Source organism: Rhipicephalus microplus, chromosome 6 (assembly GCF_043290135.1).
Source record: "Rhipicephalus microplus isolate Deutch F79 chromosome 6, USDA_Rmic, whole genome shotgun sequence".
Taxonomy (NCBI): domain Eukaryota; kingdom Metazoa; phylum Arthropoda; class Arachnida; order Ixodida; family Ixodidae; genus Rhipicephalus; species Rhipicephalus microplus.
Genome location: NC_134705.1, coordinates 176646135 through 176672866, shown reverse-complemented (window position 1 = coordinate 176672866; position 26732 = coordinate 176646135). Strand labels below are relative to the sequence as shown.

The window sequence follows — 26732 nt, the reverse complement described above, 5'->3', positions numbered from 1 at the left end:
CCAATTTTACACCAGGTTTATTTATTCCGACTAACGTACATACAACGTATGCTGTTAGGTTATGCTAGGGGTTGACAAGCATTCACGCGCGTTAATTTTACTACGTGCATTACAGCCATTCACAGATTGAAACGCCACGGGCTTTATTGCTTTGTTACTTCTAATGGAGGTCCCGTGTCGCGATCTTATAAGAACTCGGCACCTTCTCCTGTGCATAAACGTATTTGTTAATGTGATAACAACCATGCGATTCTCGTTCGTCTGGGCATCGTTCGAGTCAAATTTAGTTTATGAGCCGACAGGTCCGTGGCAGCCTGTGCTAACCAACTAAAGCATCATCGACGCTCATTGCTGCCAAACGGCGCAGGAATTCTGGCACGAATTATGACTCGCATTAGTTGACAGCTCTTCTCGTACGAAACTCGCAAAAAGCCTGCGAGACGTCTAAACTATGTCTGGAAAATAAAAATAAAAAAAATTTAGAGGCGCGTGCTGTTCGTCGAAAGAAAGAAATCGCACGTCCCCGTCCGACACCCGAGCGGCGCCGAGAAAACCGCTGCGGACCGACGCCTTCACGGTCTGCAGACGGCCCCCATGAAGACGACCGCGTGGTTGTAGTGGTGCAGCAGCACGTACAAGAACGGCCTGTTGGCGCGGAACGTGATCACGGAGGCGTCGAGCGGTTCCGGAGGCCTGGTCGCCTCGCCGACTCCTTCCTCGGAGGTTTCAAACAGGGCCTCGTGGACGAAGTTGTCGACGGCCAGTCCCGTGCTCTTGCCCGTCATGCGGCTCAGGTCGACCACGTGGTCGTCGAACAGGTGGGTGATGCCGATCGCCTTCAGGGCGGGCACCATGGAGTACGAGTTCTGGAGCCGGAAACGGGGCATCCACACGGCCATCGATTGCACGGGCTTGAGGTCCTTCATGAGGCGCCGCACGACGTCGTTGCTGAGGGCGGCCACCAGCTTGCTCAGGGGGACGCCCTTGTCCGGCAGGATGATGAGCAGGCTCAGGGTGCGACACACGTACGACAGTTCGATGGCCTCGCACGGGATGCGAGTGCTGCGGCAGTACAGGGCCCCGCGGCACGACTCCATCATGTCCACTTGAGCCTGCGATTGCGGTTCGAACGGGTCACGTAATTGTCACGATGACGATGGCAGCAGTCAGCGTGTTCGCGGCGAAGTTATTGATTTGGTCTAACCTGTTCCCGGGAAATGAAGACTCACAAATTACTCCCTGTACATTGAAAGCAGCCAGCACAGATTCTGCCGTCGATAAGCTGACAAGCGGTAAAAGACGTCGGCATTCATACGTGTAAATATTTCATACATCGAAGGTTCCTGCGTTATTGTTGGTCCATGACCACGTAAGTTCTCGAATAGACAAGACTATTCGCCTCTTGCACCCAATCTTAGCGGGACAATTTGAAACCATGCGGGTCACTGTTGCAAGCGCTGCCAGACATTCGAATTCATCGAAATAACATTTGTAGCAATATCATTCGATATAGCACGTGTGTGGGGAGGGGGAGGGGGGGGCACTGTAGTAAGATATAACGTGCGCAAGTCAATGGCCGCAACAACGAAAACGATGGAGTGGTTAGGGGGCAGGGCGGTGTGGTTCACTAGCAAGAATATCGCTTCGAAACTAAAAAAAAAAAAACAGGTGTTACCCTACCGTTTCCCTTGCGTTGACGTAGAAGGGTGCCTTGACGGGTCCGCAGAAAGGCTCACTGAAGACGCCGCGGAAGTAGATGGCGCTGACCATCAAGATTCGGGTGTTCTCGCTCACGTCCCCGTCTCGCAGCAAATGCGTCAGGTTGCCGTCGGTCGCCTGCGTGCGTATCCCACAAATGGGCGCTTACCTACTCGCTTGAAGTTCTGTTGTTTATAGGTATACTGTATAATAGGACGTGATTACTAGCATAGTCATGCGCCGGGGGGGGGAGGAGCTGGGGGGGGGGGGCAGTCGCCCGTTCTAGTCACCTAAGAGGGGGAGGCGCAAACACTCTCGACGGGTTTTTGCCGTCGCTGTCGCCGTCATGTCCCGTATAAGGTTCACATTGACATAATAGGGAGGGGGGCGTGGCGAAGAACCTTCGCCCCACTCCCTGAATGGAAACCCTGCGCACGCCTGTGATTATAGCGCAATGATACAGAGACGAGAAGGAGAAACACGGGACCACGCTAGGTTTCAACTTTGCTTTCTTTCATTCAACGTGGTTCTCAACTTCCTTTATGAGGCAAAAAATGTCCAGAAACAATGGCCCTTTCAATTTTTTTGCATGCTTCACTGCTTAATGGTTTCGCTGTGCGCCGAAGCCAACTCGTGTTTTTTTTTGTTTTTTTTTTGTTTTCACGAGACGGTTGTAAAGCGTTTGTTGCAATTTTCTACGACATGTGCTTTTTCCGGGCTCGTAAATTTGAAGAACAAGCATAGCTAGAAGCAAGTGGAATGTGGCTGCTGACCGCAGAACTTATTGACAAGCTTCTGAGATCAAATGGGAATGACACGTTAGTTTGACCATTTGTTGCCATGGAGAATCAAAGGGCGCCTATCAGGCGACACCGCCCCGCCGCGGTGGTCTAGTGGCTAAGGTACTCGGCTGCTGACCCGCAGGTCGCGGGTTCGATTCCCGGCTGCGGCGGCTGCATTTCCGATGGAGGCGGAAATGCTGTAGGCCCGTGTGCTCAGATTTGGGCGCACGTTAAAGAACCCCAGGTGGTCGAAATTTCCGGAGCCCTTCACTACGGCGTCTCTCATAATCATATGGTGGTTTTGGGACGTTAAAACCCCACAAATAAAAAAAAATCAGGCGACACATGTTGTGTTGGTTTATGACACCCCTCCCCTTTTTCTCTCTCTCACTTCAAGGGGTCCCACATCACATTTACCAGTCCACAAGGGATCCCCGAAATATGCATGGCTGCGAACCACTACCAGTATATGAATAAAGATCGTCGACCGTATGCGCATCAGAGGTCCGTTATTACTGTCCATAGTCGGTGACCCATGTTATGTTTCTTCTCGGGTAATCAGGCTTCTTGTAAGAGTGTGACAGCAAGGGTCTACCGACTCACGCACCAGCTTCTTTTTGGGAGGTTAATAACAATGCACGCGGGTTTTACGTCCCAAAATTCTGATGTGATTCTGAGGAACGACTTGTTGAAGGGCTCCGTTGTATTGCGATATAATTTATATCGACACTCTCGATTGCTTTTTGCCGTCGCCGTCATGTCACGTATAAGGTTTACATTGATAACACCCCCCCCCCTCCTCACGCATCGTATGTTCTACCGCGGGAAAAAGCGCGCTGGCGGGGATGACGGACGCAGCTGAAGCATCGATCAATCCAGGTGGCCCATCTCCGTCGCTCTGAGGGCTGTTACGGCGACGTCTACCCACTAGGGAGGCCCTCCGTCGAAGCAGAGAGGAAATATTCCGCCTCTTTTGAACTAGTGTGAAAAGACGCGAGGAGAGAGGCGGGGGTCGCTAGCGAAGCAGCATTAAACTTCTGAGAGTGCGGTCGCGGCTGCTGGAGCGCGTGATATTTCGGTAGTCAACAGCGGGCTGCTAGTATACCCCTCTACGTGTTGCGCCCTCAACGCGAAAAGATTATGCGGAAAGAGAATCTCTTCTTGCATTAAGCGGCCGTTCTTTCTCTCTCACACCAGCGTTTTGTCAAGACCCACAAGTCGCGGGTTCGAATCCCGGCTGCGGTGGCTGCATTTCCGATGGAGGCGGAAATGTTGTAGGTCCGTGTGCTCAGATTTGGGTGCACGTTAAAGAACCCCAGGTGGTCGAAATTTCCGGAGCCCTCCACTACGGCATCTCTCATAATGATATGGTGGTTTTGGGAAGTTAAACTCCACATATCAATCAATCAATCATTCATTCATTCAATCAATTAATCAATCAGCGTTTTATCAAGTCACCCGAGATCGCATCCAAACGAATAAACTGCCGGCATCCCTTTGTATAACACACGATTCGTTGCTATCGCACTCATTACTTCGCCCTTGTGAAAGACTGTGACTCTTATTTTAACTTTGTTCTAATAATAATGGGTCTCCTGTGATGGCGCCGTCAGTAATCTTTTAGTGTATATGCTTGCACGTTGAATGTAATTAAGTTTAGTTGAAGACTAGTGCGAGGTCCTCTCATCCCTGTCCCTTTTCGCTACTAGTGGTGCTTCTGTGACGCTCGATACAAGCTGTGTATAGCCCAAAGAATAATTTATCTCTCTAAACTGATTTAATGCTTCTCTTTGGTGTCCTTTCGAATCCGCGGGCAAGTCACCTTAGCTGCCCATGCGTTGATCTCCTGGGCAGCCGCCTGCGGATTTTCCTTGAAATTCATGCGGCCCAGATCGACGGAGAAGGTCTCCGCCAACGTCTCCTTGAACTCGGGCAGCAGCGGGATGTCGTCGGACACGAAGAGTCTGTTGCCCAGCGACACCTGCAGAGTCCGGAGAAGATTTAGAACCGCGAAATAGCCACACTATAACGTCTTTAAAGGGACACGAAAGAGGAACACTAACTTGGTTTAGGTTGACAAACTGCACTCTGAGAACTCTAATGCCGTATGTTTCACGGTCACAAGTTCATTATTACGGGATAAATGTTGGTCGAGCTTTCGTTTTGTAAATTTGGCGCCAAAATATTTGCCCTTGCAGTAAATAAGTGCAAAATACGCCACTCGATGATTATATACGCTCTCGCATCAAAGTATGCCCCCTTACACGAAATATGCATCCACAGTACAGCGCGGGCAGGCGTGTCGCTCGAGCCTCCTCTCTTTTAGCTCAAGCTCACAAACACTCGTCTGTTTTATGCTTTGTTGATGCCGCCCAGTATGCGTTTCCGCTCGCTTTGCGGTGGTATCCGTAGATACTAAGGGTCAGATTTTATCTTCGGCGTCGGTTTGAACCACTTCTTCTTACAAAGCAGAACAGATGGCCATTGCACTAGCACTCCTTGATCCACAAAGGACTGATATTTATACGGACTCTAAATCCGCTGCTAGGGCCTTCGCTTCTGGTTCCGTGTGCAAGGAAGTTTTGAGAATTCTCGCTCACAAGGAACTCACCCACCACACAATTATTTGGTTCCCTGCTCACCTTGGCTTGAGGGTTGGAGGTCTTCTTAATGTCAACGAGCTAGCCCACTCCAAGGCGCGAGGCTTCACTTACCGCGCCGGGACTTGTGCTTCTCAGACAGAGGAGTCAGCCACCAGCCTTCATTTTAGGGACATTTTGACTACCTTCAACGAGATCATGAAGCATTATCAATTAGGCCGTAGATCCTTTCCATTGCCACACGAAAAGTTGTCTAGGCCACAGGCAATCTCTCTTCGCATGCTTCAGACGGGAACATACCCTAGCCTCGTACCTTATAGCCATTACTCCGATATTTCAGAACTTTGTCCGGACTGCCAGAATCGCAGTGATTTTAACCACACTCGGAAAAAATGAAGAATTTTCTGAGAACTCCTTTCATTTAATGCTCACGAGTCCGGTTCTCATACAACAACTCAAGGCTGTCCAGAAGGCCCACGATGCGGTGGTGAGGCTGGCCCTCCTCGTCCCAACGTGGGAGCGGCCCGCGATCTTACCCCTACAAAACGGGGGTGGAATCCTTCAGGACCCCAATAAAAGTTTTTCATCCATCATCCATTGTAGTAAATTTCAAAATGTACTTTCGGTATTTTCGTGGCATGGGCCCGACGAGATTTTCCGAAACTTCGTATGCTAAGTTTGTGGCATCCAAAGATTAAAAGATACCTCATTCTTTATTAATGTCAGTCTGCGCAAAGTCCAGTAGACGCCTTAAAAATTTCCTACGTCATGGTGCTTGGTGCGGGAATCTCAAGGTGACGTCGCCACCCGCATATTTGTTTTCCCGCTCAAAAAGCGCCGTGTCGCGGTAAGAATGGTTCTTCCGGTATTGCGGCGTAGTAGTTTACTTATACGCGAAAAAATCGTTTTGCTCTTTAGTGTCCCTTTATATTGTTACGGGGAAGATTTATTCACTGAGAGCTGGTCTTGCTAACGGCTTAAAGAGCGCACAGTCATGCAGGCCAACGGGAGAAGCTCGAGAGTCCAACCCACTACAACCACGTTGTCGTCTTCTTCATTTGGGTGCCAATTCAGCTGTGTCGGGGTGACAGTTTCGTACACGTATCATCACCCCGGCCCGTAAGGCACCGTCTCGGTGCCTGTTAAATGAGCGAGTCGGCGTTGTAGGGCTTGAGACGAGAAACGTGGACTACTTCCGTTCTGGGTGCAGCAGCTGATGAGTTTGTGGTAGCGGAAATCTCGTAGGTCACAGGTGTGACCTGACGAATGACTCGGTAGGGCCCGGCGTATCGCGATAGTAGTTTCTCGCAGAGGCCAACACGTCGAGATGGGAGCCACAAGAGAACAAGAGATCCCGCAGAAAAAACGGCATCTCTATGTCGACGGTCGTAAAGGGACTTCTGTGCTGTCTGCGACGACGATAGCCGAGCGCGCGCTACCGCGCGTGCCGTGAGGGCCCGGGTGATCGCATCCTGGGCGTACGAAGTGGAGGATGGGTGGTCTGATGAAAGCAGTGTGTCGAAGGGCAGTAAGGGATGACGTCCGAAGAGAGAAGAGTAGAGCTTCTCCCGTTGGCCTGCATGACTGTGCGCTCTTTAAGCCGTTAGCAAGACCAGCTCTCAGTGAATAAATCTTCCCCGTAACATCTTTTGGTGGAAGGTGCGGGTTCTTCACACAACCCGGCTCTGGAACTCCGCAGTGGACGCCAGCTTTCTCCAGCCACGATGCCTGAAACTGGCACTCAGGCCTCGCCATCCGCGCCGGCTCCATCACCTGTGATTCCCCCCCATCTTCTCGACCCTGGCACGTTTTCCGGGACGGACAGCACGGACGTCGAAGAATGGCTCGTATTATTCGAGCGCGTCAGCAAGCACTACAGGTGGGACGAAACGCTTATGCTGGCAAATATTCTGTTCTACCTAAGGGGTACGGCACGCGCCTGGTATGAGACGCATGAAGAAGAATTAACCAGCTGGGACACATGCAAGCAAAAGCTTCGCGATTTGTTCGGTCGGTCAGTTGCTCGTCAGATGGCAGCCAGGCAGGACCTCGCGTCGCGTGTTCAATCATCGACGGAGTCGTACGTCACGTACATCCAAGACGTACTGGCACTGTGCCGGAAGACGGACAAAAACATGTCCGAGGCAGACAAGATCAGCAACGTGTTGAAAGGCATTGCTGATGATGCTTTCAACATACTAATGTGCAAGAACTGCACCACTGTCGACTCCATCATATCCGAATGCCGACGATTTGAACAAGCAAAAAGCAGGCGAATCACCCACCACATCGCGAGACTACCAAACACTGCTGCGACTTCGTAACTCACAAGAGTGGAAGCTTAGGCTAGTTGGTGCGTATTCATATTTGCAAGGTGTTTCAGCGCGCGAACAAAGGAAAAAAAGGACAGGGTAGACAGAAAGAGCGCGACTTCGTCTTGCGAGGATTCTGCAGCGCCCCGTTCACTTGCGCCTCCTGCCAATATCTCAAGGATTGTTCGCCAGGAGCTGGAAGCCATGGCACCCGCTTCCTATCAGCCCCCTGCGCAAGACCACTGGGCAACAGTCTCGCTCATTCAAGCCGTCGTACGCCAGGAGTTTGCTAACCTGGGCGTCCAGGTTCCCCAGCCGCAGCCCATGAGCACTCCTGTCCACAACGCTGACCACCACTCTGCCCCACTTGTCGCTGCGGCAGCTTCGACTCCTCGGTTTCCACCACGCTACCGAAATCCATCTGAGTGGCGTACGCACGATGATCGACCCATCTGTTTTTCTTGCTCTCGAGTTGGGCACATCTCCCGCCATTGTCGCAACAGGGGGTATTTCCGGCCAAGCTTTCGTAATGTCGACCGCCGTCAGGACCGTGGACACTATTCGCAACCCGGTTTTTCGGATGACCATATTCAGGACTCTTCAGCTCGCCGTTCATCTCCCCGCTCCGAACCGTCCTACGCGGACGTCGTCGCCCAAAGAAACTGGTCAAGCCGCTCGCCGTCACCTCAGGGTCGGCCGTCACGCTCCCCTCAACGCCGCCGCTCTCCGTCACCGGCTTATTCTGGCCATTCCCCGGGAAACTGACGAGTGCAGCTCCTGGAGGTGGCGCTGCGTTGACGACTCGGAACGAAAACCCTCAACCAGCTACAATTTCAAGACGCAATTTACTTCGCGTGTTCGTTGATGGCCACGCCGTTACTGCTCTAATTGACACTGGTGCTTAAGTATCTGTTATGAGTTCTACACTTCGATCTCGCCTGAAAAAAGTTCTCACACCAGCTATGTTCTCTACTGTTCGAGTTGCTAACGGAAGTCGAACATCGGTACTTGGTATGTGCACTGCCCGCGTTACTGTTGCTGGCCACCACACTTCCGTTCTTTTCGCAGTCCTCGATGCTTACCCAGCACTTCCACCAAAAGATGTTACGGGGAAGATTTATTCACTGAGAGCTGGTCTTGCTAACGGCTTAAAGAGCGCACAGTCATGCAGGCCAACGGGAGAAGCTCGAGAGTCCAACCCACTACAACCACGTTGTCGTCTTCTTCATTTGGGTGCCAATTCAGCTGTGTCGGGGTGACAGTTTCGTACACGTATCAATATCACACGATCCCTCGTAAGTTCGTCTTAGACGACTCGCAGGCGAAAGCCGTTTCGTTCTCTGTCTTCACCTCTCGGAAGTTTTCTGCACCGAACGTACCTTTTGCACTGCCTGCTGGATCGGAGGCATTGGAACCTCTTTTTACTTTATGTGGTCTTGCAGTGGCTCCGTGATCGGCTCACCTTTGAGCAAAGAACTGTGTCTCGTGATCACGTCATCGTGCGACGCCGCGTCGTGCGACCTCACAGTGGCGTCATGAATTCCGGAAAACCGTGACGTCATATGTGACGTCATTGCGAGCAGATTCTGCAATCACTATAGTGTTATGGTTGACGGTTACTTTCCGCGCTTGATGAGGCATCTTACATTTCGCCTTAAAGGGACCCTGAACTACCCAGAGATGGATATTTAGTTGTGGTGTTGCAGTAGCGCGCGAGTCTGAAACCAACACGGAACCGCGAAAATTTTTCGAAATGGTGCCGTAATAGCGGAGTTACAGGTGCTTGAACATCCATTAGCAGCCCTCGCTCGCTTCACTCTTTCCTTCGCTGCGCTCATTTCATCGGCTCGGCCCTCTTCCTGACCGAGCGCTCCTCCTCAAGCTGCGAGGAGACAGAGCAGGGAGGGCGCGTATATCTGCTGCAAGCGAACGGGTTCTTATTCTTATTGACGTGACCAGACGCACTTGCTGACGTCACGACAACGCAGGGGATACCGAAATGCCCAGGAAAGAGTACAGGATTGTTTTGTTCTGTGTGTGTGAGAGAGAAAGAGAGAGACATCCACGACTCGTGGCGCTGCCACGTTCCGCATGGTTCATAGTGACGGCATTCTTAAAATCCTTGCGCGTGTTTACATGAAAGTGTTAAGAAACTACGGGAGGGTGCTTTAGGGGCCCTTTGAAAAGTCGGACCGCTCGGCGCATACTGCGAGAAGAGCTGCTGGGTATATACGCGCACCTTGGTCTTGGGCATGGCGCCGTTGAGCATGGAGAGTATCCTCTCGCAGGTGCGGTACAGGTTGTTGGAGTCGATGGCGCCCACGGCGTGCACCACCTGGGCGGTGGTGGAGTCGCTGCTGCCCACGATGGCCATCCCCAGGGCGACGGCCACACCGAACGGGGACAGGCACACGTTGTTGTCGGGGCCCTCCTGCAGCGCGTGCGCCACCAGCTTGAGGCCGAAGTCGGTGAGCGTGCAGAAGGGCCTCCCCGAATTCGGCGTGCCCGGCGTCGCGGGCGACGCGGTGCCCAGCGGATTCCGCAGCGGGCTCGCACTGCCGGTCGACATCGCCTCGGGGGCTGCCGCGATGTCGATGGCCCGCGGGCTGACCGAGAGAGGCTGTAGTTGCTGATGATGACGCTCCTGGAATGATTTGCGCCTGTACCCACTCAAGGGTATCGCGCCAAGCGTCGGGTGGATCGTATAGTTTGAAACCGTTTTAAGATACAACATTGGTTGCAGTGTCAAGTGGTTGTTGTTGTTGTTGTTGTTGTTGTTGTTGTTGTTGTTGTTGTTGTTGTTGTTGTTGTTGTTGTTGTTGTTGTTGTTGTTGTTGTTGTTGTTGTTGTTGTTGTTGTTGTTGTTGTTGTTTCCCTGTGCAAATGGCTCGTACCCAAAGGAAGGGATTGGCCGATTATAAGGTGAATTTGCCCTACACACTTTCAGCATTGCGTCGTTCTTACAAAACTTTTGTAACTTAATTTTGATTTGAAATGCCGATGTCGAGTTTGTAGGAAAAAAAAATGAAGAAAAATGGTGACACCGTAATTTAGCAAGAAAGTCGTTTAGTCGCAGTGATGTATTCCTGAACGGCGAATAAAAACATCCCTGTGGCTGAAACCCAGTGTAGAGGCTCCAAATGAAAGAAGATCAGGTTGTGATAATTATAATGAAGAATTGTTCTTGATGAGTCCCAATTTTAGCCACTTTTCTGTTGGTCGCTACAGATGTAGTGGACTGATGTTAGCTGTGCGTGCTGGCTCTTGCTACACATACCAGGAGCCGTGGATGGATTAAGTAGAGGAAAAGTTTCCCCACTTTCACCCAGTGTGAAATATGCAGGATCAGTAGAGCAGCCGTTCGCCGGTGTTTCCCTTGTGATTTCTTTTGACATTTCGTGAATGTGTCTGTCTGACTGTCAGCAATTGCAGAAAAAAAGTATTAGTTTAAGGGATCGTTTCTCTTTGTTAGACGCAATGTAAATTAAATCTAACAGCCGATGGTGTCATGGGAAGTGCAGAATTGATTGTAAAGTTAATGCGAAGAAAGAAAAGAACGAAAAAAATAACTTGCCACCAGCTGAGACCGAACCTGCCGGCGGCGAGCTCTCTTACATTGCTCCCTTGGCATCATTGTTACTTCTCATTATTATAGTGTTTAACAAATGAAAACGAGCCCTTAAATTTTTACACTTCCTTCCCTGATTTCCACTTACACTTCCTTCCCTCGCATGCACCACGCCTTCGGGTGGTGCATGCGAGGGATATTTGGGCAGCTGGGAGCTCGTAATAAGATCACTTGCTACGTGACGCCAACAGACAAAAAAAGTGTTTTGCTTTGTGCCCATTGTTGAAGCAGAATTTTTTGCGACAATTCTAGCTCTCCGTAAAAGTAACGACAGCATTAAGTTCGGCAGTAATTTTGACGGATTCGCCATCAGTATGTGCCTCCCTTACTGCAGATGAGAACTCGCATGCTCAGAGTGCTTTCAATTAAAGCATTAGTTCCCTCGCATCTCAGTTTGATCAAGTTGGTATGGGTTCCAGGACATAAGGGTATTTATATGAATGAAATGGCGGATGCACTGGCAAAGTCATCTTAAATTGGGCCTGTTATTGAGGTATTACCAGCATCCAAATTCTTGATAGGCGCTAGATTAAGAAGAAAACTGCTGGAGCGGGATGACTGACACCCAACATTAGGAGTCCGCGCTGCCTCCTCCAGGCGGGTTAAAGCCACGCTTGAGATTGGCCTAGTAGACAAACCATCTTCAACAACCAGCGCTAACTGGACGAAAAACAACAAAGGCAGGCCAGAAGAAAGACAAAGTCATTTGGAAATCCGCGCTTGTCTTTGTTCCCTTCCTTGTTTTTTGCCGGCTCTGCGCGACGGGTTAAAATCACCTGCGGTGGATGGAGAGGGTCGTTTTGAACTTCCCCCGCCCCCGAAATTTCTAGGTATATGAGGTCACATGCATAATTACCAAACGGCGGCGCGGCTGCGGCGGACAACGCTTCGTGGAGTGTCTGATCGGGTTCTCCAGGACCAAATAGAGTTCATTTCTCCTTCATCACGAAGCAGGACGAACTTCACGAGGAAGCACACGAAGCACTGGCGCCGAACTCTCAGTTCTACTTTTATTCACGTTCTCAGAACGTATAAACATATATACACACACCGGGCATCCCGCAGATGATATGTTCATTCAGATTTACATGATCTGCCCATGTGAATAGATGCCGAGTTGAAAGTACGGCGCTCGTGTTTCGTGTGCTTTCTAGTGTTTTTGGGCTGCTTCGTGGCGCCATCTAGTAATCATCAATCGGACACCGTGGCTATATAGCCCAGTTTCCAGTTCTTCTAAACAGATCACATACATAGCGCGCACACATATATTTCCGCTTGTAAAGCGCTATTTCTTTATCTCCCTCTCTTCAAAATTGATCACAGCATTAATGTGCGGAACACTACAGACACAGGGGCGGCGCCAGGATGTTTTTACTGGGGGGGGCAACCACGAAAAGTGAGTTCCTCCGGGGGGGCAAGCTAGCTCTGCTCCTACTAGGTTTTCAATATATGCTTCCGGGCACTTGGGTGGGCATAGGTGGGGCAGGCGAGAAATCGGGGGGGGGGGGCTCCAGCCCACCTGTTACATCGTGCATAATGAATAGCACAGCATAAACGGAGACATCTTGTTTATATCATCTTCTTCCTTCTCCCCCCGTGGCGGCCACCGAGCGCGTGCCACCGCACAGCGCTGTAGTCGGTAGCGACGCCTTATACCACATATCCCCTCTTGCAAAAAAAAAATAAAATAAAATAAAATAAAATAAAAATAAATGGTAGAAACACACAAAACTGTTTTTGTCTACTTCCTAACGAAGTCCTTCAATTTCTTTGGGGTCTTCTTTTTACGCTTGCTTTTCCTTGCAGGCGCATTAAATCCTGGACTGGTCAAAGCTTGCGTGCCGTCTGGTGGAGATGATACGGGGTCTGCCCTTTCATGACCATCCGCTCTTGATGTGTCCCATTGGGGCGCACTAGATGACCGATCAGATGCAGGGGACCAGTTCATAAGGGCAGCGGTTTCAGGCTGTAATGCATGAGAAGACCGATTAAATGCAGGTGTCCAGTTCATAACAGCAGGGGTGCCCGATTTCATTTTGTTGACCGCTCCGGAGTGAACTGCGATTAACTTAGATGCGTTCCACACACGCCCATCGTCCAAAAGGTACGAGGCCGGTCCCCGTTTTCCAATGATCTTCTTGGGCGCGGAAAATTGTGAAGACAGCTTACCGTGAGCTGCAGTTGTCTTAACGCGCACGTAATCACCAACGACGAAACTGGGTTCCTTGGCTCCACGTTTTTCATCGGTGTAGCTCTTCGAGATCATTTGCTTCTTTTTGACATGCTCTCGTAGCTGTTCAATCGCCCTTGACGGGTCCGTGCTGAAGCATCTGTCGGGCAATCCCAATATGTCAAGTCTGGTGCGAGGTTGGCGTCGATGAAGAAGAACAGCGGGTGTCGCACCAGTAGTCGCGTGAGGCGTACAGCGATATACTTGCAGGTAATCAAGCATGGCTGTTCGTACGTCACGACGTTCAAGCAGGGCTAGTTGAATGTACGACTTCAGCACCCTATTGAATCTCTCCACCAAGCCGTTAGCTTGTGGGTAATACACGGAAGAGTTGTAGTGCGTTATTCCACGCTCCGTGAGAAACTCGTCAAAGCTTGCTGAAGAGAACTGTGGTCCATGATCGGATACAATACTACGTGGGTAGCCTTCTCGCGCAAAAAGTTCAAGTAAAAACTTCTTCACTGTAGACGTGGTCGCATCTCGCACGAACGCCACTTCAGGCCACTTGCTATAATAGTCAATAACAGTAATCGCAAAACGGCAGTCGGCCGAAGCTTGCGTGAAAGGTCCCACAATGTCGATGGCAATTTTTTCCCACGCCGCGTCAGGAAGAGGAACAGGTTGCAGTGGCGCTGGAAAGGTACGTGCGGACTTGTCACAAGACTGGCAAATCACGCATGTGCGCACCAGTTCTTCAATGTGACTATCCATGCATGGCCACCAATAGGACTCTCTCAGGCGAGCTTTGGTACGACTAATGCCTGGATGTGACTCGTGGGCCAGATCCATAAGGCGGCGTGTCAACGTTGCAGGCACGACAATCCTGTCACCCCGGCATAGGATATCACTTACAACAGAGAGTTCAGCCTTCACGTAAAAGTAAGGTAGCAATTCTTTTGACAGTGATTTCTTGTCAGGCCAAGAAGTAGTCGTGAAGTGCTTAACTTCACAGATAATCTGATCATTGGCACTTGCTTCTTGAAGTTCTGGCATGGTAACTACGGGAGACAACAAACAGATAAATTCCTCTTCTGGTGCATCGCGGATTAAACTCTGGACGGGTAGCCTGGAGAGAGCGTCAGCCACGACGTTTTCGCTACCTTTCCTGTATTCGACGGTATAGTTGTAGCAGAGCAACCGTGAGGACCAACGCGCAATCCTTAATGGTCGGTGACCGGTGCCTTTCGTCGAAAGAAGCGTAACCAGCGCTGCGTGATCCGTTCGTAAGATGAAAGGTCGTCCCCATAGATAAACGTGCCAGTGTTCGCAAGCCCAAACACAGGCAAGGGCCTCACGTTCGCCGACTGAGTATTTCCGCTCATGCGGTTGAAGTGTGCGGGAGGCGAATGCGACAGTTTGCAGTGAGGTCCCGTTGTCTTGCTGAAGTACTGCACCTAATCCATATCCTGAAGCATCAGTTGTAACGAACACAGGCAAGTGAGGATCGAAAAGATGAAGCACTTCGCAAGATGTGAGCAGAGATTTCAGGCGCTCCAAACTGCTCTGTGCTGCCGCACTCCAAACGAAAGAGGCTTGTCCTCGTAGCAAGGCGCGCATTGGCTCGACAACATCCGAAAAATGAGGAATGAACTTGGAATAGAAGCCTGCAAGCCCCAGTAGCGAGCGGAGTTCGTTAATATTTGTAGGTGATGGTGCCTTTGTTATCGCCTCAATGGATGACATCAACGGAAATAATCCTTTGGCGCTCACAACGTGACCTAGAAAAGTCAACTCTGCCACGTCAAAGACACACTTGTTGTTGAGCCGGAGGCCAGCATCAGAAAGACGTTGCAATACAGCGCGCAAGTTTCCCAAATGGTCCTCTCGGGATCGCCCATACACGATGATGTCATCAATGTAAAATAGGACACATTTGCACCCTTTCAAGATCATGTGCATCATTTTCTGGAACGCTGATGGCGCCGACGCCAGTCCGAAGCAAACCCTCTTGAAGCGAAATAGTCCATCGTGAGTGATGAACGTGGTAAGGTCACGGCTCTCTAAACTGAGCGGTAACTGGTGATATGCAGAAGCTAAGTCTAGCTTCGAGAAACGCTGTGCCCCAGCCAGGCTGTTCAGGAGCTCCTCAGTTTGTGGCAAAGGAAAACTGTCTACTACCACAGCTTTGTTTGGCTCCCGTAAGTCAACACACATGCGAATCGAGCCGTCTTTTTTTCTGGCTACGACAATAGGGGAGACCCACTCAGAAGAGTCGACACGCTCAATGATGCCCTGAGCTTCTAATTTCTGAACTTCTGCCGAGACTTGCTCGCGAATGACAAGTGGCAGTCGTCTCAGTTTGCTGGCCACCGGTTGTACAGACGCGCGAACTCTGACCTTGTGAGTGAAACCTCTCACAGTTCCCAGCTCTTTTGCAAATAGGTGCTCAAACTCAGAACGTAATTCTGGAGGTAGCACCGGAGTTTCTTGCGTCATTAGAAGACACCTGAGCGGTGACCCTTGGATCTTCATATCCAGAGCAGCGATGCCGTCTAATCCCAGAATGGTCGTTCCCCCAGGCACAACGTATAGTAGAACAGAAGTGCATCGGCCGTGAAATGAGGCAGTAGCAATGAAGCATCCTTGTATAGGAATTGCTGCCTTTGAATAATCGAGAAGCTGGACGGATGTAGACTTCAGTGGATACGCTTTAGAAAAATAGCGTTGGTAAAGTTCTTCGGCCAGGATCGAAACCGATGATCCTGTATCGATCAAAAATGGTACAGAAATTCCTTCTATTTCCAACGCTGCGTAAATTCCCTTCTTACGGCTCCAGATCTGACAAACACTTAAATGGTCGTCTGGATCAGCTGTATCGTTACCTTCCGCTACATGCTGAACATTCTTCTCAAACTTCCGCAATGACTTGCACACCTTTTCAAGATGGCCAATTTTCTCACATTGTCGACACCTATGTGCTTTGGCCTTGCACAGAGAGCTATTTGCAAGGTGTGCCGTAGAACCACAACGATAACATACTTGCTCTTTCGGAGATATGCGACTTTGACCGTGCATGTTATAGCAAGTACATGTGCTACAATGCCGTTCTCTGTGATTTGAAGTATCTTTTACACGATGAACTTGCAAGTCATTTTGTGCAAGTTCTCTTGCTTCATTAGTCGCTTGATCATGCTGTTTGGCAATGGTAAGAGCCTTAGAAAGCGTGAGAGACTCTTCCAGCAGAAGGCGTTCACGTAAGTATCCACTTGTGGTTTTCTCTATGAGCTGGTCGCGTATCATGTCGTCCGTTAGATCACCGAAATTGCATGCTCCTACAAGACTTCTCAGCGCGGTGACGTAATCAGCCGCAGTCTCACCTGGGGCCTGCGTACGTTGACGGAAACGGTGACGCGCTGCAGTGACGTTCAACGTGGTTTTGAAGTGACCTTCCAGCGTCGCGATGGCGCGGTCGAACACATCAGGACTAGGGGACGTTAGTGTACCTGCCGCAGCGCTCGCAGGCACGAGGCACGGGTCGTCAGTAGTCGTCAGAGTCTGGAAGATACGTTGTCCTTCCAAGCCCAAGCAGTTGAGCAGGATCGCCTTCCGACGAATGGCAGGTAGGTCGAAGGCGCCCGAAGCAACCATGTAATTCTTGAAAGCCTGGATCCATTGCTCCCATGGAATGTCCGGGTGTCCAGGTGACGACAGGAACGGAGGTGGCGGCTGTAGCCCCGAAATACTCATCGTAGAAGATGGTAGGCAATAAACGAGGGCACAGATGAGGTTCAGGCCGGTAGCACATGGGCTGGTGAATCCTCGTCGCCAAAATATGTTACATCGTGCATAATGAATAGCACAGCATAAACGGAGACATCTTGTTTATATCATCTTCTTCCTTCTCCCCCCGTGGCGGCCACCGAGCGCGTGCCACCGCACAGCGCTGTAGTCGGTAGCGACGCCTTATACCACACCACCCTTGCCCTCCCCCCCCCCTGGCGCCGCCCCTGTACAGACACCGTGCACATTTAAGCAGAAGTTCGTCACTCGCTTCCACTGCGCCTGAGGAACTTGTAGTAGAGCGACCCCACGGCGTCTGAGAACGCGGTTGGCAGCACGGACAGCGCGCACAGGAACAGCGGCCACAGGCCACTGTCGCTCACGTAGAGGGCGCGCGGACTGCGTGAGCCCAGCGCGTGCTCAACGTGGTGGAACACGGGGCTGTCGTCTAGTCGAGCCGGAGACAGCGCGCCCTGCTGGGACTTCCAGCCGCGCACGAAGCCCCGCACGTAAGGCCCGTGGACCGAACGCTGCTCCTCGTCCATGGAGTCCCACATTGCCTGCGTGGGAAAGAGGGGAAGAAGGAGATGGCGATGCCATATACAGCAAAACGCTTTCACAATGAATGTGCTAATGTGGACTTGATGATACGTACTGAAACACTAAATTCGCTCTGGGAGGGACAGATAGATAGATAGATAGATAGATAGATAGATAGATAGATAGATAGATAGATAGATAGATAGATAGATAGATAGATAGATAGATAGATAGATAGATAGATAGATAGATAGATAGATAGATAGATAGATAGATAGATAGATAGATAGATAGATAGACAGATAGACAGACAGACAGACAGACAGATAGATAGATAGATAGATAGATAGATAGATAGATAGATAGATAGATAGATAGATAGATAGATAGATAGATAGATAGATAGATAGATAGATAGATAAACAATGAATACATTTATTGTGAAAGAGAGAGAGAGACTTTGGGGGCCAAAGCATGGTCCAGCTAAAATCTCCCGGGACGGCGCATGACGAGGCCCCGCCTCATGCCCGTCTCACCGGAGTCCGTTAAGACTCCAGGGAGGAGCAGTTGAGAAGGGCAGTCTCCCATTCCTCTCGGGAAAGGGTAGCAGAAACGTGAAGGTAGGGTTTTTCGGCATATGCCATCACCGCGTGGATGATATCACAGGTCTCGCCAGTGGGCGCCGCCCATCCTTGTTCGGATCGAAGTGTTTTAAAATATCAAGACAGAGTATAGGGCCTGTATGCAGGCACCTTAGAATTCGTTCAACCGTCCAGCTCAGCTCCTTTGCAGGAGCCGGGAAAAGGCAGCGAGTGTCGCGATAATAATTGTTGAACAGCAGCAATGGTTTACTAGCCTCTGAGTCGTAAGAGCTGGGATGAGGAACCCGGTGTTAATAAGCGCTCGGGCTGCCTCATTACGTCGTAAACTCCGATGGCTAGGAGCCCAAATTATGTGTTTCCGGGGTTTGGTCAGTGGCAGCCAGTTTCATAAGTTGTCTGACTAACGGAGGATATCTCTCCTGCTTAGTAATGAGGGCAAAGTAGAAGCGACAAGGCAAGGCACTGAAAAGGCCCGAGGAAACCGACATAAACTATAAGTCTGTAGTCTATAACAGTGGATTTGTTGATACACACTGAAACGAGAAACAATGCAAGGGCGGTTTATGTCAGGCTCCGTGGGCCCTTTCGGTACCCTGTCTTGCCTTCCGGTCCTAGTCATGTTTTCCAGCTTCATAATGGTCTGCCGAGGAACTTCAGAACGCCCCTTTACACTGGAACAAGCCGAACGCCACTATCTCTCAAGATGAAGGTATATAACAGCGGCGTCTTGCTGGTACTTAGCTACGGAGCAGAAACTTGGAGGCTTATAAAAAGGGTTCAGCTTAAATTGAGGACGACGCAGCGAGCAATTGAAAGAAAAATGGTAGGTGTAACCTAAGAGACAAGAAAAGAGCAGAGTGGATTAGCGAACAAACCGGGGTTAAGGATATTATAGTTGAAATCAAGAAGAGGAAATGGACATGGGCCGGGCATGTAGCACGTAGCCGTTGGTCATTAAGGGTAACTAACTGGATTCCTAGAGAAGGCAAGCGGGTTAGGGGGAGACAGAACGTTAGGTGGGCAGATGAGATTAAGAAGTTTGCCAATATAAATTGGCAGCAGCAAGCACAGGACCGAGTTGAGTGGCGGAAAATGGGAGAGGCCTTTGTCCTGCAGTGGATGTAGTCAGGCTGATGTTGATGATGAAGCCGAATGCTACAGGCTCAACTTCCACCGTTATTCACAATCATAATAAAGCTAGCTGACGATGAGGACCAAAGTTAGCCGGGGAAAGTTACCCAGCGTTTATTTAATAATCAATTTCATAGAGAACAATAAATAAAGATATAGAAATAATGTTAAAGTGTGCGAAATAGAGTAGGTGGTAGAGACAACCACGTTTCGCATTTCGCCTGCGATGCATTTCCTTTTGGACACGGTAAAATAATAAAGCACTGATTAATCATTTCTTTTTACCCTTCAGCTACAACGGCTGCTCCCACTAATCATCTTGGGGGGGGGGGGGCGAAGTTTGTCTCATTATTTCACCTGTCTGAACTGCATAAATACGCTCGTGCAGGTTCGCCGCGATAATGGTGACTGAAGACCACCCATGTCGCATCACAAGAACCGTTATTCCCTACATTTACTCCTGGACAGTCTGGGACCAAAGTAATTGGCCGTTGTAATAATAGTAGTAATGTCTGGAGTTTTACATCCCAAAACCACGATATCCTTACGAGGGACGGGCTCGGGAAATTTGGACCGTCTACTGTTCTTTAACGTGCTCTTACCTGGCACTGACATCGCACATTACATGGACCTATATAGCACCCCTCGTCGAAGTGCGACAGCCCACCACCTAAATCGAGTCAGCAGCTAGCATCGCAACCGCTGGACCATGCGGAAGAATGGACGCTGAGAAGAACGTCGCGTGTTCATTTTGATTTTTGAATCCGTTGCGGGGATTGTTTTCCTTCGCACTCAACCGGACTCCTTATTTGCTTGGACTGCTTCAATCAAAAGCTTTCCTAAGATACACTAGAGGGGACTCTGGCACTAGTGTCTGTGGGAGCTTCAGCGCACAGTGCTCCAGACAGCGTAACTGACGCTCCATGGCCAATCCGTGTACTACCCACCATATGTGGTGGGTAGTACACGGATTTGTCTAATCTTCGTTCTTCCAGCTGCGTTTGACTTCGTGGTGTGCGAATTCGCTTTGCCGCAAGACGAAGTTCATCGAACGTTCAGCAGTTTCGCGTCACCACCTTGACCCTTTTAGGCTGGCCAGTTCAAATCGGCTCTCGGGGTTTGGAACGGCCCGTTCTTTTATTAAAAAAACAAACACGGCAATAAGCAAAGTCACAAGTGCGTTTGATGCCCGCAAGCACGAAGATTACATGGGCAAATGTGTGTACTAGCCGTCATTTCCCTCTTAACTGAGTTGCGCGAAAAAAAAACTGAAGTGTAAAAGGAAGACATTTGGACACAGCGCACTTTCTACTCATTTTCTTTCCCCGCACGAGTTCTCGTAACCGCATATATATGTCTGTTTTCTCCAATAAAGGTGCCGTTGCTAGTGTGCGCTTTGTGCAGGTGTCTTTCTTTTGTACTTCATTTTTTTCTCGCTCAGATAAGATTAATTACCAACTCGCCCAACAGTTCGTGCTTCCCGTCATTTCCATGGTGGATGGACAATCATCAGCGCCAGGGTCCTCTCTCGTTAATTTTAGGAAACTCTGTTGCTTGAACACGGGGTGGGGAAGCTTTGCGATTCCACTTGCTCCTCCTTCCATTGATAGACAAGTTTCCGCAGGCCTATCGTTAGAATGGGCGCACCAAGAGCATTCTTTCGTGACGAACTCCTACCAACTATAGCTGAGCTCTTCGTAATACCTCGTTGCCCCGCCGCGGTGGTCTAGTGGCTAAATTACTCGGCTGCTGACCCGCAGGTCGCGGGATCGAATCCCGGCGGCGGCGGCTGCATTTCCGATGGAGGCGGAAATGTTGTAGGCCCGTGTGCTCAGACTTGGGTGCGCGTTAAGGAACCCCGGGTGGTCGAAATTTCCGGAGGCCTCCACTATACGGCGTCTCTCATAATCATATGGTGGTTTTGGGACGTTAAACCCCACATATCAATCATCAATCCGTAATACCTCGTTGTCGTCACCCTGGCGTTTCATGATTCCTGTGTGCTTGGCCAGGTCCCCGGGTCGAACGACGATCGCGTGGGCCCCGTGGCGCGCCAACTCGAGCCGCAGGCAGCGGGTGAACGATTCCACGGCAGTCTTGCTGGCGCAGTAGGCGGACATGCACGGCATGGCAGGAGCCGCAGCCACCACCGTACTCAGGCACACCACACGCCCTATGCGAGAGACCACAGAAAAAACTTAGCAGTGGCTCAGCTCGGCTATTGCAGGATATATGTAGCGTGAGCTACGGACAGACGGAAGGAGAGACAGATGGATGGACGCACGTACGGACAGATGGACGGACGAACTAGCGAGCGAGTGAAGCGCCTGCCCACTAGTGACATCTCCATGAGCTTCAGCAGGAATACAGCGGCTCTAGCAGGACTTTTTCCGGTGCGCCAGCTGTGCGCCTTGTGACGTCACTGCTTCTCGGCTATGCGCAGCACTGCTCTCGATAAGCGACGCGAAAATGCTCGTCGGCCAGTGAAGCGAACGCTGCAGCACACTAACTGTGACATTATATCGACCATTCTTTCGGAGTCCCCTTTTCCTGCTACTCGGGGATACCATACACACGTGTGCACGAGTGGGACAGGAGGGGCGGTCACTCCACTCCTCCCTATCCATCTGAAGGGGAGGAGTCGCCAACTCTGCCCCTTGCATTTACGTATGTCGGGCCTGTCCCGTCATTGGGGAGCTTCGGACTCGAGAAACTTGTGATCCGCTAGGGCGCATGCACAGAACCCAAACCACTCTTCGGTTCTTGTACTTCCGTTGACCGAATTTGCAAAAAAAAATCGAAAACTAGCGTATAGCTTCTCAAGGCGTCTTGCGTTGCCAGCGAAACGACGCAGACAGCGTGGGCCACGATGCGGTATGGTTCTTTGGCAAGAATCCAAGAGTGCCTTGGAGTCTGCGCATGCGCCCCTGCAAATAGCAAATCGCTATAGTGTCCTATGGGGCCCCAGCTCTCAAACTACCTGTTCAATACACGTTCACGAAAGTGGAAATTTGGGCTCAATTTTTCTGAACGGTAACAGCGTTATGTGCGTGAGTGTACGAGCCTTTTTTATGTCGCTGTTTGTAGTGCGCCTTTGCCGTTACTACAAAATGAAGTTCAAGGTTATGAGCATGAAGATGTTTGACGATGATGGTGGCCGAGGACCCCTGACATTGCATTCAGACATGGAGGATGACAGAAGAAAGCAGGAAACGTTACGTCCCACTATTGAGGCCCACCGCGTTGGCCCAAAACGTGGTCAAAATGCCGGAGCGTGGTTTTGGTGCTCTCAGTCACGTTCCGATTTTAAACCTTCTCTACGGGCTGGCTGGTCTGCGGCCAGCCCGCAGAGCTTTTAAAAGCTACCGGGTTCCATACCCCGAAGTCTTGGCAAATCTCACTTCTAGCGAGATCTTGACGAACATGGTCACGTGTTGGGCCGGCACTGTTGGGTTTAAAAAGGGTATAATGCCTAGGCACTATAAAACAAGTGGACAACCAAGACTGGGTGCGCGACGTCTCCCTTCTTATATTTCTTTCCTTCATGCATTCAAAGACTCACTTTCACCTCTGGAAAGCCTGGGACCTAGGGCAGGCCGTTGTGGGAAGCACGTACTCTAACAGCGGGTGGGGTATCAAGGGGAGGCTTTGCGGTGAAATTACCCCCCCCCCCCTCCTCAATGGGGAACCCCGCACACGCCTATGTCGCAGGATGGCAGTCGGATCAGGTGCAATGAATAATTCAAATCAGTTTTGCTGGACTCCTGCGAGGTGGCGAGCAAGTTATTAAAAGAAACATTGAACACCACCTGTCTAGTAGCACGAAGCTACCCGCAAATACACTCGCCTTTTCAAAAAAGACAATGTATAAAGAGATAAACGAGATCTTCTTAGTCATAAATGTTCGTCCTTGTCCGAGGACCGAACCCGGAACTAAGGCTTCTCCGGGATGGTCACTGTACCGATTTTGTTGTATGCTAACCATTCTCAGCACGAGGGCGGATCAGTCGACAACTTGAAGTGGAAGACCAATATAGTGTCCGTGTGCTTCTAGTTGTCGTGAACCGATTTGCCCACCCACAATGGCTGGCATGAAAGGCGCAGGTCCGTGGGTGACCATCGCACCACGAAGAATTTTCTCAGATCGAATAAGAAGTCTTTTTTTTTTCCTTTGCGAGAAATCCGTGCGGATTTCCTTGTGGCTTTGAGAGACATTCAGGTGGTTGTCGACTTCTCTTTCATAATAACATACTCACGAGGCAGAGATTTTTTTCTTAAATAATGGTAAAACAGGGCCGATTCAGAAGTCCGTGTTTACTGTTCACGCATGCCCAAATGGACAGACAAGGCCGTCTTCTTTTGCTTTTGAATGATTTACATAACCTGCTGTCCTCGCGTGAAAGTTTCGGTCAGTTATCGGCAGTGAATCATTTCATTTTATTTATCAGTATATCGCAACACACGTATAGCGGGAAGCAGACGGTAAAACCGAGGACGGTTCGAGGGAGTGCATCGCCTCCGTACTGGGAAATGTACGGAAATTTCGTTTACATCGTCATACGATTTGACAAACCGTCATTATGAGCGCACCATCGTCGCGCACTTTGACGAAACCAGCCAATTAATTGAAAAAACGCATCATTAGTTGTTTCCCTACAGATAACGCCGATCGTGCATTACCATTACCCGCGCTTACCTGTTCGCGAAAAAGTGGGAACTCCGATTTTACGCCGTCCTTTATATAACGAAGAGGGGGGTGTCACGCTTCACTCGAGGTGACCGCGTGTCTAACCTTTGCTTCGCCGTATGTAAGGCAGGCAAGCCTTGGTGAGCCTCATGGTGCCCAGCAGGTTGACCGCCATGGTCCGCTCCACCTGCTCCGGTGTCATCCACTCGAACTCGCCGAGCACGCACACGCCCGCGTTGTTCACCAGACCGCACAGCCCTGCAGCGAGCGGAGCGTACAGCTGAACCGCGTTATAACGAACACCCGATGATACGAATTATCGGTAATAGCGAAATATGCGATCTTTCACACTTGCCGGGCTGCTGACCCGAAGGTAGCGGGATCGCATCCCGGCCGCGGCGGCCTGATTTTCGACGGTGGTGGAAATGCTTGAAGCCCGCGCATTTAGAGTCACGTCTCCACCGACTCCAGATGGTCGATATTTTCGGACCCGTCCATTACGGCGTCCCGCATAATCGTGTCAATGTGTTGGGACGCAAAACCACCATAATTAATTCAACTTTGATTGCGTACACTTCGTTTCAATTACATTTATTTTTCTTCTAAAAAGCTGGAAACGCGAGCGTTGACACTATATCGGATATAACGAAGCAAACGGTTCGGTTTTCGCGAGCCTGTACACTTGACGGGTAGCATAAAAAGCAAAACAGTTATTTAAGTACAGTTCACAACCATGTTTTTTTAATGTGGCTGCAACATTAAACGTGTGGTTTGAAAAGCTCTTCACATCCATCTTGAAATAAATGTCGACGCAGGCCTGTTTTGTCAGACCAACTTTCTTTCTGTATTCATTTGATCTTCTCGTGTTTCAGTCGTTTTACTTCGATTGGTTGACATGTGGGGTTTAACGTCCCAAAACCACCATATGATTATGAGAGACGCCGTAGTGGAGGGCTCCGGGAATTTCGACCACCTGGGGTTCTTTATTGTGCACCCAAATCTGAGCACCCGGGCCTACAACATTTCCGCCTCCATCGGAATTGCAGCCGCCGAAGCCGGGATTCGATCCCGCGACCTGCGCTCTTTCTACTTAAAAAATTCCAGGAGAAGACAGGTAAGTATTAACTCGTTTATAATAGGCTTTAAGCCTAGAATATTTCGTTTTCGTCTATAGAAATTTCGCGTGATCCGTATTTCGCGTGGTGGATCACGCTAAATACCCGACCCAAGCAATCCTTCGGGCTACGGTGAGGTGGAGGTGGACTTGCGCTTACCTTCGTCGTGCACTCGTCCCTGAACGAGCGCCCGCTGCACACTGCTGTCGCTGGTGACGTCCAGTTGGAGCACCTGCACCGGATGCTGCCTGTCGCGCAGCTTCGAAAGTTGCCGGGCTCCCTCGCTGTCTGTGCTGAGGCAGCCCGCCAGTACGCGATATCCGGCCTCGTGAAGCCTCTGCGCGAGCCGCAAGCCAATGCCGGAGTCGCAGCCGCTCACCAGCACACGTTTTCCGGCTCCGCCGACGAGACGTTCTCGACGGCCGCAGAACGGCAGCCAGGCGAACAAGACCGACACCAGGCGAGTCAACAGCGCGAGGACGCGACGCATGGTTTCAACTACGTCGGTTGGCGATCGCCGACAAGAATAGTGCTGACGTCAACTCTTCACCCGTCGCACAGCGGTGAACTGGCGGTTTCGGCAGAATGCGGGGAGCCCCTCTGGAGTACACGGGTGATGCGCTGTATAGTGAACACCTGGCCGTCTCTTGTCGGGACACGGTCGACTGCACCGAGCTTCAACTCCCCCTCGCCACACTGCAATCAACCAGGGGTTTCAACAGAATTAATGCTGTCACCTCCCGCAGGGGTGCACTGATGAGGCTGTGTGCTGTGAACACTCGGGGATACCCTTGTTTGGACTCTGTTGGTCACATCAAGCCTTCAATCTTGCGGACGGGTTGTGGGTCTAACAAGGGACTTAAGCTTCCGCAAGGCACCTTTGAAGAGGACACAGAAGTTTGGGCGGTTATATGGCACGTTGTGCCCTTTCGAGTAGCTGGAGAATGAAGCGAGCTCCCACAGTTAACGTATACTGGTTATTCCACTATTTCTGCGCATGAATCACAAGAAAGGATATGTCCAGACCCTACGTATGCCAACAGCAGCCGAATTTGTTTTCCCCCTGCCCCGGATACAATGCGCGCAAGCGTCTGTTCTGTGCGAGATTCACTGGGTGCCGAGAGATACGCGCGGACGGTTTCGCGTAGCTCGACGGAAAGCTACGGACGGGCGCGCTCGATAAGACGTCGTGCCCCTGATAGAGGGGCGCGTTGGAGACGATGACCCTATCTCGACGTCGGCGATTTCGCGTGCCGCCCTGGTGACAGGAGGACCGCGTTGGTGCCTTCAAAGCCGCAGCGCCAGGCATTGTCGAGACCACGGTGTGGTCGAGACCTTGTGGGGCACAGGCGTTCTCCGTCAATCAACACCCCCCCACCCGAATTTTTTTTTCAAATTTGCTGGCTATATATATACACTCGCAGACAAAGAAACGCACGAACGAACGTACATAAGATATGGTTAAAGCCCCCCCCCCCCCCCCCGCACCTCGCTCAAAAATATCTGGCATGACCCTGGGAGGGGTGAAAGCGTCACTGCGACCCCCGCCTCTTCATATTGTTGATAAGTCTGAGAGTGTGGACGAGGTTCGTGTGGCGATATACATGAAGGTTTACACGGACAGTATCTTCGAAAATGCAAGATCAAACATTAACATAAGAAACAGGGATGGGTCAAATACATAAAT

The 26732-nt window shown here is 50.6% G+C and overlaps 1 protein-coding gene across 2 annotated transcripts; it reads right to left on the bottom strand.

Annotated features, from left to right (window-relative positions):
• Positions 1-26218, bottom strand: LOC142765679 (serpin B9-like). 2 transcript variants are annotated; one of them, XM_075867109.1, is made up of 7 exons: positions 25205-26218; positions 24036-24188; positions 21208-21416; positions 9632-10036; positions 4303-4461; positions 1681-1836; positions 1-1112 (listed from the first exon to the last, which is right to left on the bottom strand). In XM_075867109.1, exons 1-7 carry the CDS (start codon positions 25533-25535, stop codon positions 573-575), a joined length of 1953 nt encoding a protein of 650 aa, XP_075723224.1. In that variant the 5' UTR covers positions 25536-26218; the 3' UTR covers positions 1-572. The 2 variants fall into 2 exon arrangements, with proteins under 2 accessions (XP_075723224.1, XP_075723225.1); XM_075867110.1 differs by lacking the exon at positions 24036-24188.
• Between the last annotated feature and the right edge of the window lie 514 nt (positions 26219-26732).